Consider the following 15,006-nt stretch of genomic DNA (forward strand, 5'->3'; position numbering starts at 1 on the left):
ATAACAAGCATTTTTGAGCATTTAATTTAGCAATAAGTAGAATGTTATTTTGTACACAAAGCATTTTATACATATAGCTTTATCTTTTAAATAAAATATTGATGAAAAATATTGAATTATGACTCTTGAAATCCAAAGCAGTTTAAGGAATGCATAAATACAGTAACAAATCTACTACTCTCCTAGATCCATGAAATGAAACAACAGATAAAGAGCAATTATTTGTATAGTTTTGATTTTCAAAGGTAAATTTTGTGAATTGACAATCCACTTCTTTTTAATAATTAAAAGCAATGAATTGTTAAAAATAAATTAGCAAGAAAAATTGTGATTTAGGAAGTAGCAAAAGAGCAGAGGATAACACAGTTGTCATTATATGATAGCCTGAGTGGTGATCAGATTAGATTTTTTTTCTCCTGTGTATTATTAGAAAAGTTGAACACGTCAGTCTTGTTAAACATTGTGTAGCTTCTCTATTCAGGTAACTAAAGAAAAATGTCATTTTAAGTCTTCTTATATTTGAAATATATTGCCAGGGAACAGTCAACAGCATTTACTTCTGTAAATGAGTATATTTAAATAGCAATAGTCCAAAGAGACCAAAAACACATCCATTGAAGGCTAAACCTTCTGCTGTTTCCGTCTAATTATTGGAGTTGTCTAAATCAGGTATATGTATTTATATTTTTAGTATGATCATGTCATAAAAGACAATAAAAATATTCAGTTTTTCTGTAGGTAATAGAAACTATGTTTTATTGTTTCCGTTGTACTAAAAATTTGCAGCTAGAGTATGATTTTTTAATCATTTGGTATACAGGTTGAGCATCCCAAATTCGAAAATCCAGTATTTGAAATAATCCAGAATCTAAAACTTCTTGAGTGCCAGCATGACACTCAGAGGAACTGGTCATTGGAGCATTTCAGAATTCTGGTTTGAGATTTTCAGATTTGGGATTCTCAACCAGTAGGTATAATGCAAATATTCCAAAACTGGAAAAAATCCAGAGTCCAAAAATGCTTCTGGCCCCAAGCATTTTAGATAAGGCATCCTCAACCCATATAATTATTTATTTTTAAAAAGTGTTTAGGAAAAGTGATAATTTATTAGATTGCACTCTGAAGAGTATAGATACAAGTCACAAATAGTTCTGAACTGAACGCATGTCAACCCATGTTTTTAAACCTGGGTTTCTTGAAGATATTTTTAAAGCCAAATTAGGTCATTCAGCTCTATTAATCTGTACTGACAACCATAGAAAATTTTGAGACATTGGACATTGTTAACATTGTTTAATCAGTTAATGACACTTACTCCTTTTGCGATAAAATGTAGTGTACTCTGTACTATAACATAATCTATTTAAACTAGTGCATATATATTTTTAAGGCCTTCATACTGAGTCCAAATTATCTTTGGCATTATCTTTTTTGATTTTACTTGGTTTGATTCTGAGTCTTTCTAAATCTTTTTTATTTAAACAATTTTTATGGGAAAGCACTGTGGCATTTTAATGATATTCGCAAACAGCTACGTATTTGTCTTCTTAGGAATTTGAGCAGTTTAACAGGAGGCTAAATGAAGTTTCTAAGAGAGTTCGCATACCCTTGCCTGTGTCTAATATACTTTGGGAACATTGTATACGATTGGCTAATCGAACTATTGTAGAAGGGTAAGTTTTTCATGAAAGCATTGTTTCTTTAATGACAAATTGTAATATATGAATAACATACGGTATTAATGGTTGGAGAGAATAAGTAGAAATAATAATAACTAGCAGACAAGTTTGGGATATAATTAGAGAAGAAACCTTAGACCCCACTGTGTCTGTCTCTGTCTCTGCTTTCTTTTCTTGCTAGTGGCATAGAACCAGCTAGTAGATGAGTGAGGAATGCAGAATCTAATGGTTATCTGAAAGTTAAACTAACATTATTGCTTAATAATAAAATTATGATGGTGATGATTGTTATACCTAACATTTTTTGAGCATTAACTATGTGTTATTTACCAAACCAAACATTTCACAGGATTATATCACCAAACCTGAAATAAACTCTCTTTGGTAGGTACTATGATTCTGTTTTATCAATGAGAAAACCTAGTCTCAGAAAACCGAGACTTAAAGAGGTTAGGTAACTTATCTAAGTTCACACAGTTTTTAAAGGCATATGTACCCCTGATTTCTTTTTTTCTTTTTTTTTTTTTTTTTTTATTTGAGACAGTCTTGTTTTGTTGCCCAGGCTGGAGTGCAGTGGTGCAATCTGGGCTCACTGCAGCCTCCTCCTCCTGGGCTCAAGCGATTCTTGTGCCTCAGCCTCCTGAGCAGCTGAAACTACAGGTGTGTGCCACCCTGCCCACTAATTTTTTGTATTTTTAGTAGAGATGGGGTTTCACCATGTTGGCCAAGCTGTTCTTGATCTCCTGGCCTCAAGTTGATCCACCCACCTAAGCCTCCCAAAGTACTGGGATTACAGGTGTGAGCCACCATGCCTGGTTATACTCCTGATTTCTGATGGTAAAATCAGCCCTCATAACCCTTATATCATCATTAATAATAATCACCATCATATCACTGTAAACTCTATAAATCTTTCATGTGTTGAAGTTATGGATCTATTAATAGTAATTTTCCCACTTACTCAGAGACCATGCTTACTCTGCCCATAACATCTAGGATACAAATAAGGATCAGTAACACATCTGAAATATCCCTGAGAAGCGAACAGCTATTTCAAAGACCCTGTACAGTGCTCTAGAATTGCACATCAGTTGAATTTTCACACTATCATTTGTCTGATTTTTCTTTTGTTCTCATTTGTTATACAAAATAATGTATTAGAAAGTGGGAAGATGACAGTGACAAGCTGACAACAGTCGTGGCACTCTGTATTGAAACCAGCAGTGCTATAAATTATAAAAAGGCTGTGTCAGCAATCACGAATGAAGAGTATTTTAAATAAATTTGTTTAAGTCGAAATGTGAATAATATATGTAATACTTCTGTATAAAATACTCTTTTTTTAAAAAAAAAAAGCTTGGTCATTTTAAATAAAATAAGCTTTTATTTTCTTGCAACTTTCCTTAAGGTAAGTACCTCATTCCCACAGTTGAATTTTCCATGTTCTGTATGATTGATTGAAGAAATGAAACATTGACTTAATGAGCAATAAAGTGTTGTATTGTTAGGGTTTGTATATTTGTCTTTATTACTTAGTCCACCTTAAAACACACTGTTTCAGTAGTGTAGAATGTCAGAATAGGTCTATAAGCTTTTTATCATGAAAAATATGTATATACTTTCTATGCTTACATGCTTACACATTTCTTTATGTTTTCAGAGTGTTCATGGGAGAATTATTTCATTTGTTTCTTTTGCATTGCATTGAATATTGAACAGTTTTATAAAACTAAGATTACTTTGAAGTATTCAAAGCTTAGTTTTATAAAGTAACTCTTGGCAGCCAGATTAACTGGAATACCAGTTTAACTTTCTTACAGACAATTATGTTGATTGAATACAGAGATCCGTGGTCTGTAGAACAACAAAGAGACTTGAACTCATTGGATCTCTTTGCAAATGAGAAAACTGAGGCCCGCATAGGTAAAATGACAGAGCACAAACACAACCCAGTCTTTCTGACTCAAGGCTTATGTTCTCTATTTCCTATAACCCTCTCATTTCTGGGGAATCTGTCCAAATATAGGTTAGAGAAAACTTCAAATACCTGACAGTTTTTTGTTTCTAATTATCCTATAATGTATTTTTTTATTGTTTTGCATCTTAGATACGCCAATGTCAAGAAATGCAGTAATGAGGGTCGTGCCCTGATGCAATTGGATTTTCAACAGTTTTTAATGAAACTTGAAAAACTAACAGATATTAGACCCATTCCTGATAAAGAATTTGTAGAAACTTATATTAAAGCTTATTACCTAACTGAGAATGACATGGAACGCTGGATCAAAGAGCACAGGGTGAGAGCTGGAAAATAGTTAATTAAGTTTTTATTCCTTTTTCTTTGTGCTGTTCTTGTTGGGTGTGTTATTTAATTCAAAATCATGAGAGTGAAATATAAAGAAACATTTGCTTTTTTAATACAAACTACTTAGGTCAATTCTTTGCCTTATTCAGATTAAGGGCACTGTATCTAAGCAGTGCCCTTTGACTCATCAAATCTTTTTCAGCCCTTTGTGAACTGTTACTGTAATGATCTAGAAATACAGCCAAAGCCAAGACATTAGCTATATTTTTCCTGCAACTGTGTTATAAGAAAAGGCTGAAGTTGATAAATACTGAGACAGATTGAATACAGAAACAATGAAATGATTCATAAGCCATAATCGATTATGTAACTTAAACCTTCTCATACAAACCTTCTCGTACTCCTCAATGATGAAATGGTAGCATCCTACACACTGACATGTATTAGTGATGATTGAAGACATTAATATTTAAATGGCTAAACTTAACTTACATCTTACATTAGATTTTACCTTTAATATAGATTTGATTATTTTTCTTTTGTATGACTATATAGATAACGAAAAATACTATTGTTACATAGGATGCCGAATTTTTGACACAGTTCAACTCAGTGAGCTTGGTATGGGAAGCTTTTCTGTATATAGCATGTGTTAAAATTATCACGAAATCCTCATTGCTTTGATAACTCTAGGATTTACATTTTCTTAACCTATGAATGTCATGGGTAAAAGCTAAGTCAAGTTTTATTTCATTTGGGTAAGAAAATAATTATTTGTATATACCTGCTCAGACTCATCCTTTCTGGCCTTAACACTGTAAAGAGATAAAATGCATTAGCCTAGAACATTCACATTGGTGTGAATCTTGTGTGAATGTCCCCACTCTTACTCAGTTTCGGATCTTTAGAAGCAAAGTAGGAATGTATGTGTTATTTTTAATGAGTTCGACCAGTAAAGCCAGATTGAGAAAAACTTCACCACGTTTAGCCCCACTGACATTTGATAACCAAAATGTTAAACCTAGATGCAGATAGACTGCTTAATGTTGCTAGAATCCATTTAGTAAAGTAAGCTGTAAACACTTCTGGGTTGGTACTGAGGAAAGGGTTTTGGGAAAGAATACAAAGTAGCCGAGGAGGAAAGGCACAGCTCTATTCGATGCAAGAATGATGCCTGTTTTTTGAATTTCCTCTTTTAATATAGTAGACTGATTTTTTTTAGCTTAGTACTTTGAAAGAGCTTTAACTGATTGATATTTGTAATTCAGTGACATTTCCCCAGCAGCAGCAGGGACTCTTTTCTGTCTTTGAAGGAAACTTCCCACAATGATGAGTCCAGCGATCACTGACGATGGATCCTCACTGAGTGCTGAGTGGTTAAATGAGATTACTTACCAGGCGGGGACAGGTGCTCTCAGAGATCAGATACACAAGCTGAGCAGTTTGCCAAGTTTTTAAAATCAATTATTTCTCCTATTTTGAAATTGTACTATATTTAGTGGTTACCTTCAATAAAGACACATTTTCTTTTCTTATTAGATAATAGTACACAGCTGTCTTTCCCTATCTGAACTCTTGCTATTCAACCTCCAGTACCAAGTCAATCTGCAGAAATTTCTGATGAATCCCTGTTTATTCTCATCCTAGCAATTCAGTATCTAAAATTCAGGAACCAGATGGATTTGGATTGTGAAAGATACTTGTAGTCTTAATTTTATTTGCAGCTCCCTGACTTTGTGATCCTTGTTACCTTATTCATTTGTTGTATCTTAGAAGAGTTGTTCTTCTGTTGTTGGAGATTTTTTTTTTTTAACTAAAGTGTTTACAAAATGTAGAGGGCCAGAAAAATACTTCATCAGTAGCATTTTAAAAATTTGAAATGTCAGTGTATTTTGATGACTCAATAACAAAGACTATTACAGAAACAAGTGTAAAGTGTGTGATCATCAAAGCAGTAAGAAGCATACGCATGTCAGATTGCTTTGCCATATTAAAACAGATTCTAGTGCTTACTGTTTCAAATGTGTACTATAGTATTCTTATTCCCTCCTATTACAGCTCAGTAAACAATTTGCCTTCCGTGTCCCAACTGTAATTTCCACTGTTTTTCACTGGTTTATAATGCTCAGTAACTATCCACTGCACCTGAATATCCGCCTGTTCTTTTGTTGCACTGATCAGATACATTCCTTTTAGGGTACTAAATTTGGATCTTTCTTCTTTGAGCAGGAATATTCAACGAAGCAGCTGACCAATCTGGTGAATGTTTGCCTGGGATCCCATATCAATAAGAAAGCAAGACAAAAACTTCTAGCAGCTATAGATGATATAGACAGACCTAAAAGATAATGAACACAGCTCTTTTTCCTCAATGGCATTGATCCTCACTCAACATATATGACCTGAAAGCCAGTTTTTTTATGCACTTCTGACAACTATCTGCTAAGAAAACTTTGTGCATGTTTTTTTTGACTGGAAAGTGGAAAATATTGAAATGTGTGTGGTGTTCTCATGACTTTTATATGCTGTGGTCTCTTCAACTTTTGGTCTCATTTGTTGTAATCTGAAATGATGTTGCCGCCTTGTCATAACAATGGTTATGTGACTACAGTTATACATTTTACAGAAGAATATACCATAAGTATATAATTAGAAGAACAGTGGCTTAATATATGTATGGGAAGTTTATGGAAAATGAAGTTGGCACTTTTCTACCCTCTGAGCTTGGTTCTTAATAAGCATAATGTGAGGGTGAATATGTAGTATCTCCTAATTATGAGCACTGCATGAGAATTAAAAAACACATGTAAGTAAAATAGTTGAAAAATCAGTATGTTCTCTGTTTTTAAAATGTCAAAGTTTATGTCAGGGTTAATTTAGTTATAACAAAGTGATCATAATGGTGAAATTTAATAAATATACTCTAGTATGATCAGCCTATGTGAGACTACATTTTGATTTTTTGTGTGGCATGCAGATGTCATGAACTATAGTGCAGCTTTTAGTGTGTTCTAATTTTAATTGTTTTATATCCTGAAACCAATGGTGAAAAGTAATTTCATTGAGGGTACCTTTTCAATGCCTGAGTAGCATACAGAATCATGATTATGAGACTTTCTTTTATCTTTCTTTATAAAAATATGTGGTTTTTTTGTTGAAAGTTTTGGTCTCTTTAAATTCAGATTTTGTCTTAGGACAGTAAAACCCAGGTTGACTGACTCAGGAAACAGTTGTCTGCTAGTCACTCATAAATGTACGGTCATATGTTCACTCTTCTTAAATATCCACCTTTTGTAACACAAATGTAAAATAGTATCAGTCTAGCCAATGATGAACTCTGGAATCCACTTAGTCTTCAGTAAGTATGTGCTGTTCCTCTAAACTTTGCCCTGAAGCCAGGGATCTTCTCCTAATGTATGTGACATAAAAATCCATTTTCCATGTACTCTTGCCAACTGTCTGATAAGGAATTTTGTGTGTGTTCTTTCTGACTGGAGAGTGGAGGACATCTAAGCTTGTGTGGCATTGGTCCAATGATTGCCATGCATGACCTGTAACATCAACAGCTCACAGAATCCTAAGGAATCATGTGAGAAACAGGCCTTGGGTCTTGTGAGTCTTCTGGGACCTAAGGTGATAAAATGGATGGCACAGAATGGCATGTGATCAAGCATGGAGGTGATAAGGAAACAGTTGCTACTCTGTGTCCATCAGTCCCTGCGATGTCTGTAAATGCACAGTGTAATGTGAAGCACTTTCAGAATATGTTTGTGTGTGTCTGTATGCTGAGTGTTTTCTTTTCATCCTCTCACATCAGAGTTCATTTACTGTCAATTTAAAACTTTCCTCTTGTAAAAAGGTATGAGTTTGGTGCCATTATGATTTGGTTGTGGCTAGATTATATACTTGTGAAGTAGATTCTGCCTGTAGCCATTATTTATATGCAGACACTTGAAGAAAACAAACATGAGATAAGCTTGGTCCTTGAGTTTAAATGGCATATTTAGCTGGGCACATAAAGAGCTAATCAATCTTTTTAAATTTGCAGTTGATGAAGAGCTGCTTATTTTTCTCTTCTACATGGATTTTATAGTTGGTTTCCTTTAATTTCTACTTTAGTTGGCCCTAGATAATATGAACAGGAATCACCTGCCTGGTAGAGCCCAGTGTTTTCCAAGGTAATAGGAATTGATACAAAAGAATTACTTATCTTGTTGGAGACTTGACCATGCAATCTGACAGACCTTTTAACCTACCCTTACTTTGCTTTCTCCATCTTCAAAATGAAATGGTGGATCTTTTTAATGCTTTTTGAAAAAGGTTTTTTTTTTGTTTTTTTTTTGTTTTTTTGCATTAAAAGGTAGCTTAATAAGTGCTAGCTAGCATCAAAACAGTAACAGGAGGTTTGAGTCATGAAGTTACCTAATCACAAGAGAGTTACCAGACATTTCTCAAATACTTTATACAGTAATATTGAATTATAACCATGTAACATTTTATGAAACTAATTTTCAGATAAATAGAATTGAAAAGCTGAGAATGTAAATGGAATTATACGTGTTCCAAAAACTATCATTACCAAAAATTTATTATTTTTGAGTCTAAACTTTCCTTAACTTTGACATTTTCCATGAAAGTTTCCTGTAGAATTTACCATGGGAGCATGGTAAATTAGCATTCCCTGAGAAAGAATGATCATTTCTACAAATACATTGTCTTGCATTTAAAAATGCTAGGGGGGCACATAGCAATTCAAATGAACTAGTTTGCTTTGGTTTATAAAACCAACAGATTTTGTAAGTTCACTTTAACTAATAAACTCATTTACACAACTTATTAAATGAATTTCTCTTGAAACCAGGGCCATATGGTACTTTATCATATCTTTAAATAAAATTTCGAAATTTCTATTTAGCTGAGTGCTAAAGTGAAACTTTGTTAGATTAAATAGCTTTTTCTTAACTCACCAAAAAGTAGTAAAAGGCTTGTAATTCAATTCACCTTGTAAGCATAGTTGTCTTTTGTAATAAAAAACTAGATCTGAAGATGAATTGATGAATACAAGTTGTGCTCAAAGCACATAAAAGTACAGGGTGGGGGGGATTTCCATATATATACATATATATATATTATATATATATTTCTTTTTGGAATAATTTTGATTCGGATTAGTGGTTAACAAAATGATATTTAGCTTCTGACAATGATTAATGATGAGAATTATTAATAGTCTGGTATAATCTTTGTAAATGTTAAGACTGGTGCAGCTTTCTACAGATTTTTTCTTATTGTGGAAAATATTTGCTCAATTCCTATCATCCACAGCTTTGTAAAGGCTATGAAAAAGTTTAAGCAGCACAGCTCTCACAAGGACAAAACTGTGTTAGATTTATACAAGAGAACTGTTAGCTGTTTCAAAATGAATGGAGAAAAATAATTCATTTGCTTTGATGTGCTTTTCTTGATTGACATATCCTTTTTGAATATTGCTAAGTATACTTAGATCATTTTTTCAATATGAAAACAAAACCACAGCTAAATATTCTCCTTCACTTAGAAGGATCCCTCTGGAATTTTAGTACTTTATTGATATGATTAATATAGAACTCTTTTTGGTCTGTTTTTGATAACCATTTTTATAAGTTAATTTAGACATCACTTTTTGATCCCAAGACTGAGAAGACTTGGCCCTGCTGAGGATTTCCAAATTTGCCCTGTAGGTATTTTTTCACACCGAGCTAAGCCTTTCCATCCAGGAAAGGGATTTTCTTCATCAGTAGTTTTTGTTTTACTCTGTTCCTTCCCAATCCTAGGTACCAAAAGGATTTCTGCTTTAAAGAAAAGGCATTTCCACAATGTGGGCATTTTAATCCAGCTACACCAAATAGCAAGCATGCTAATCTTCGCCCAAAAAGAAAGGACTTCATAGTCAGGGTGTCCATTTTGACACCACTCAGTACTAGAGCCTACGCTAAAGTGTAGTGACACCATCAGGTAACCACTGGGAGACCATTTTTGCTGGCTACCTGCTATCTGCCTTACCTTACTTCTGTTATCCCTGCTTTCCTAATCACAATCCCACCTTTAAGCACCCAAGCAAAATGCTATCCTTTCCATGAAACTTATCCTTCCCAAGGAGAGATGTTGTGGAGAAAAATCAATAGGGAGTAGTGGTGGTCACAATGGTAGTATAACTTTAACAAGGATGGTGGCAGAAGGCCTCCCTTGAGAGGAAGGGAAGAGGCTTGCCATGCAGATGTCTGAGTGAGTGTAGCAGGCTGAGAGAATGTCAAGTGCAAAGGCCCCAGGGTGGAGGCTGCTGTCAGAGAACAGCAAGGAGGGCAGTGTGGATGGCATAGTAAGCAGAAGAAAGTAAAAGCAGAGAGGATGTGGCAGGAGGGGACACATACAGGGAAGGACTTTGGATTTCACCTTCAGATGGAAGCATTTGAGGGGCTGTGAACTAAGTGATGACCTGATTTGTGACTTAGGGTTTACCAAAACCACTCTGTGTATTTGAGAAAGAGCTAGAGAGGGACAAAAAGCAAAGCAAGGAAACAAGGTAGGAAACTAATTTGGTAAACCATGCGAGGCTAGGATTGCAGTAGCATTGCGGGATATGGTGAGGGGTGGTCAGACGCTGGACATATGTTGAAGGTAGAAACAAAATGATTGGTATTTGAGAAAAGAGTGTGCTTAAAGACTTTCTGGAGGAAGTAGAAGTCTTTGGGAAGACTGGGTTTGTGAACAAGATCAAGAAAACAGTTTTGGACAGGGAAGTTTGAGATACTTGGAGATAAATTATTGGATGTGTAGGCGAGGGTAGCGGCATGCAAGTCTGGAGTTCAGAGAAGAGGTCAGAGCTATAGATGTCAATGTGGGAGTGATCAGAATATAACGTAAAGCCAAGATTTCTTTAGGAGGCAGAAAACTTACAGGCATAGGACAGTAAAAAAATTTAAAAAGGCACTACTCCCCCATCCCCTTGCCATTGTTTCCATGAAAGATGAGACAGGACCAGGATACTGTGCTGGAGGGACAGTTTTCTAGAGCAAATATAAGAACATCTTGCCACCTAGGGACCTACCAGGACCTTTGGACATTGTAACTCCTTTAACTGGGAAACCATCACTCTTGTCGGAAGATACACTCTGGTGCAGCTTGTCATCTGGGGGACTGAGTGAGTTCCAGGGTCATGTTGTCTCAGAGTGTCTTCCTCCATCAGGCACTGGCTAAGCATTAAGAATGCTCTAGTGGACAGGACAGATGACGTGTGCCCTCAAGGAGCTGAAATCTAGCAGGATAAATAGATGTAAGACAAACCTTTCATTACATATTGGTGAGTATTCCAAAGGAAAATGCTGGGGTAGGGTTCAAGAAAAGACTCCCATGAGGAAGACATTCAAGTGGAGACAGGATGAGTAGGAGTTGAGTGAGGAGGCTGAGGGAAGAGCATGTTTGAGGATCAGAAAGGGTAGCGTTTGGCCTATAAAAGGGAGGGAGAAAGGCTCAAGAGGCGGAGGAGGAGCTGCAAACGTAGATGTCTTCAAGCAAGAAACACACAAGTAAAGCAGCAAATGTTATTCAATAACAAGTGACCAACGTTTTGAGAAGTGGACAGTGTGGGCCAGGCTGTACCTACAGGCACTTGAATTATAATTTTAAACTGCATCCAAATGAACTAATCACTCCTGCTGGCCTACTAGTTGAGGGGAAGAAGAGAGTCTGTAGAGAAGAGAGACCCAGAACTTCATCTGTGTGTTCTGCTGTGCATCCTTGACAGCACCTGGCACAGAATCTCAGCTAAGATGGATGAAATGCAAGTACTCAGGCCCTTTGAACTAGAATTTTTGCCTAAACTGAAAGAGTTGGTGAGTTCCTTTGGGGCAGCACTGTCACATATATACTCCTTACACTCCAAAGCTCTCTGTCCTGGATCAAACATATAATATTGACTTTTCAATATTGTTGAAAGAAGATTAATTACTCAGTGATTGTTGAGATGTGCATTGGCATTTGAAGCTAAAATATTAGTGGTTTAAAAAGAAGCAAAACTTGCCTCAATTCCTTGTTTTTTTTTTTTTAAACATTTGCAGGCTGTGTAAGTTGACACTTGACTTGTTGTATTAGACTTCCCTAGACCCCTTGTTCTAAAAATGTGGTTCCCAGTAGCCTCAGCATTCATTACCTGGGAACTTGTCAGACAGGCAGATTCTCGGGTCCCCCCACCCTGCCCCTAGACATGCAGAATCAGAAACTCGGGATGAAGCTCAGTGATGGGCATTTAAACAAGCAATGATGCACACTAAAGTTTGGGAACCATTGCCTTGCACTTACTTGTTCACACACACACACACACACACACACACACACACACACGCACAGAGAATGAAAGTGATCCAGAGAAGTTCACCTGTAACTTTCCCCTAATTAATAAAAACTACAGTATAGCTATTCCAAACAGACTGATGAGAAGGCCTTGTTTCAGTTTTTAGAAAATTATTTATCTTTTATCCACTTAATAATTGTTACTATTCTTCAAGATAAATCTTAGACACAGAGCATTATTACCTTTCCTGTAGGAGCCTCTGAGTGACTGGTGTTTGAACAGGCCAGCAAGCATGTTGCATCTCCTTCACACTGACTTGAGTTGATTAACAAAGATTCTCCCAGGAGATTTTTAATTGGTGCATGAGTCATGAGCAGTGAGACAAGTGGAACTGCAAGAATAATGTATCTTACAGTGATTTGGTCTTTGATTTTCTTAGCAGTTAATTGAATCAGGTGGAGAGAGAAGCCAGTTCATGATTTGGTAAGGGAAGCTAGCCATTCAGATGGCTATTGTATGTGAATCAGCTTGTAAATTTTCACTTTGCTGAGTCCCCCAAATCTAAGAAGTGCTAAAACATCTGAGAACTGGTTAATGTGCAATTTTGTCTTTGCAAATACGGAAGGATTTGTAGAGGCACCTGTTTCTACTACAAAGCCACAGCTGGACTCTGAACAGGTGGTGTTCAAGAACATCTCTTTTAGCTTTTAAGATGAAAATAGGAGTTATTAAGCTGGAGTTATTCTGAAATTTCCACAAAGCTCAACACAAAAAAGGCTATTATAATTCTTTTCCTAATAGAATGCATCAGGATGATTGAATTCATCAGTCAGAATTACTAGGGGCGGAGATGGTTGGAAAAGTGACTTAAAAACAGGCACAGGGCACAACTTTTTTTTTTATGTTCCTTATAAAGCAAATTCTAAGAACTACACTTTCTGAGAACTTTCAAAGATCTATCCTTTCTCAAAAGAATATGTGTCCAATTTAATTTTGTCTTGCAGACAGCCTACAAAGCAAGCCTGCTCCCATGACCTGTCCCCTCTGTATGGATGCCATCTGCCAGCTCCTCCCAGCAGTCCTTTGCTGCCACTACCTCTTTAATGGCCTCCGTTTCTCTATCCACATTCACCCAGGAATCTTCTCAGTGATGGCTTCCTGCCAGCAGCATCAATTCCCCAGCCTACCACTTATACCACATTCCAAGCTCTTCATGCTATGTTATCTTGGATATATTACCTTGGCTTGTCTCCTGTGCAAGGGGCTATCCACCACATTTATGTGTCTCCCACAACACTCAAGTCAGCACTGAACAATTGGTCACAATAAACTTAGTGTATAACATTCACCAAGTATGCCTTAAATGATTTACCTTTATACATTTAATTCTAACAAATCTGTATAGTAGCTAGCATTATTATTACCCCTACTCTCTACAAACGAGGAAATTATATAATCCATTTAGTTTCCGTGTAACTCAGTGTTAGTAAGTGAAGGAGGTGGATTTGACTCAGCCAACAATCTACCATGGTTCCATAGCCTGTGTATTTATCTATTACCCTAGAAGTCATCCGAAGCAAATAATCTTTGTTTGATTAATTTAGGAAAGACATGTCTTATTCTAGATAGAGTTAATGTAACATTCCTCTCCTGTTTGTTTCCATGTCAGACTTACCACGAGCCTGACATGAGTTGATGGCTGGGGCTCTATTGAGTTCATTTGTTTCCTTGCCTAGTCTCCAGTTACCCTTCTGTGCCATTTCCTTTTCTCCAAGATGGGAATAATCATAGTATCTACTTCCTAGGGCTATTGTAAGAATAAAAGAATGAAAAAATTCTCAGAACAGTGTTTTGTATATAGTTCAATAAATGGTAGTCATTATTATTAACCTTGTTCTGTGGAGGAGGTGACTGGGGCTCAAGATTATTAGGCAATTTTCCCAAAACCACAGTGCAAGGGGTAGAACCAGATCTTGAATCCAGTGCTCTTCCCGTCACTGCTTCCAGCAGCCATGTGATCCAGGTATGGCCACTGATGGACCTCATCACATTTCTTCAGGTCACTAGTCTGCCAGAATTGCATCCCAGTATCAATTCCGTAGCTGTGTATTTCACTCCTTCCCAAAGGGTTAGTTAGCATACTGCAGAATGTATGCTGGTCCTAAGTTTGACTCCTTCAATTTTTAGTGCCTGCAGATTTCAAATCAGGGCCTATTGCTAGTAGTGAGTAATGTAATCTGCTTTGGAGAAGTAAGAATCAATGGTTATTCCATGTATAGGTGAATGCTTTAAAGCCTCTTCCTTCATGCGTTCTTTTGATAAACCACCTAAGAGACACTCTTCTGACTGCTAAGAAATTCATGTGACAATGGTACTGTTTGTGCTACCACACAAGCTCCTAAGGAAATTCCAACTGTTATGTTCACTTCTACTTCAATTGTGGGGAAAGTTTTCCCTTTATCCTTCTCCCCATACAAGGTATACAGCTCTCCCATCCTGTGTTCAGGGGGCTTAAGTTTGGAGTTGCTGAAAGCTAGGGAGCCCACAGGTATTAGAAACATCCACACTCAGGGCAGCCCAGCACTGAGTCCCTTCTACTCCATTCCTTTACCCACACAGGAAGTGATCTGCAAGTGGGCACGTTTTAGTTCACACTTAGATCAGCAGTTTCTTAGACTCCTTTTCAGTTTGTT

The 15,006-nt window shown here is 36.4% G+C and overlaps 1 protein-coding gene across 5 annotated transcripts in view; it reads left to right on the forward strand.

Annotated features, from left to right (window-relative positions):
* The window catches only part of VPS50 (VPS50 subunit of EARP/GARPII complex), a 127,688-nt gene extending 120,764 nt beyond the window's left edge, over nt 1-6,924 (forward strand). For all 5 annotated transcript variants that reach the window (XM_519203.8, XM_063814745.1, XM_009453622.4 and 2 more), the window contains 3 exons: nt 1,552-1,673; nt 3,787-3,976; nt 6,214-6,924. In XM_519203.8, the coding sequence (XP_519203.3) occupies nt 1,552-1,673; nt 3,787-3,976; nt 6,214-6,333 (432 nt within the window). In that variant the 3' untranslated portion in view covers nt 6,334-6,924. The remainder of the gene's footprint in view (nt 1-1,551; nt 1,674-3,786; nt 3,977-6,213) is intronic.
* The last annotated feature ends 8,082 nt before the right edge of the window (nt 6,925-15,006 follow it).

This window comes from Pan troglodytes, chromosome 6 (assembly GCF_028858775.2).
Source record: "Pan troglodytes isolate AG18354 chromosome 6, NHGRI_mPanTro3-v2.0_pri, whole genome shotgun sequence".
NCBI lineage: Eukaryota > Metazoa > Chordata > Mammalia > Primates > Hominidae > Pan > Pan troglodytes.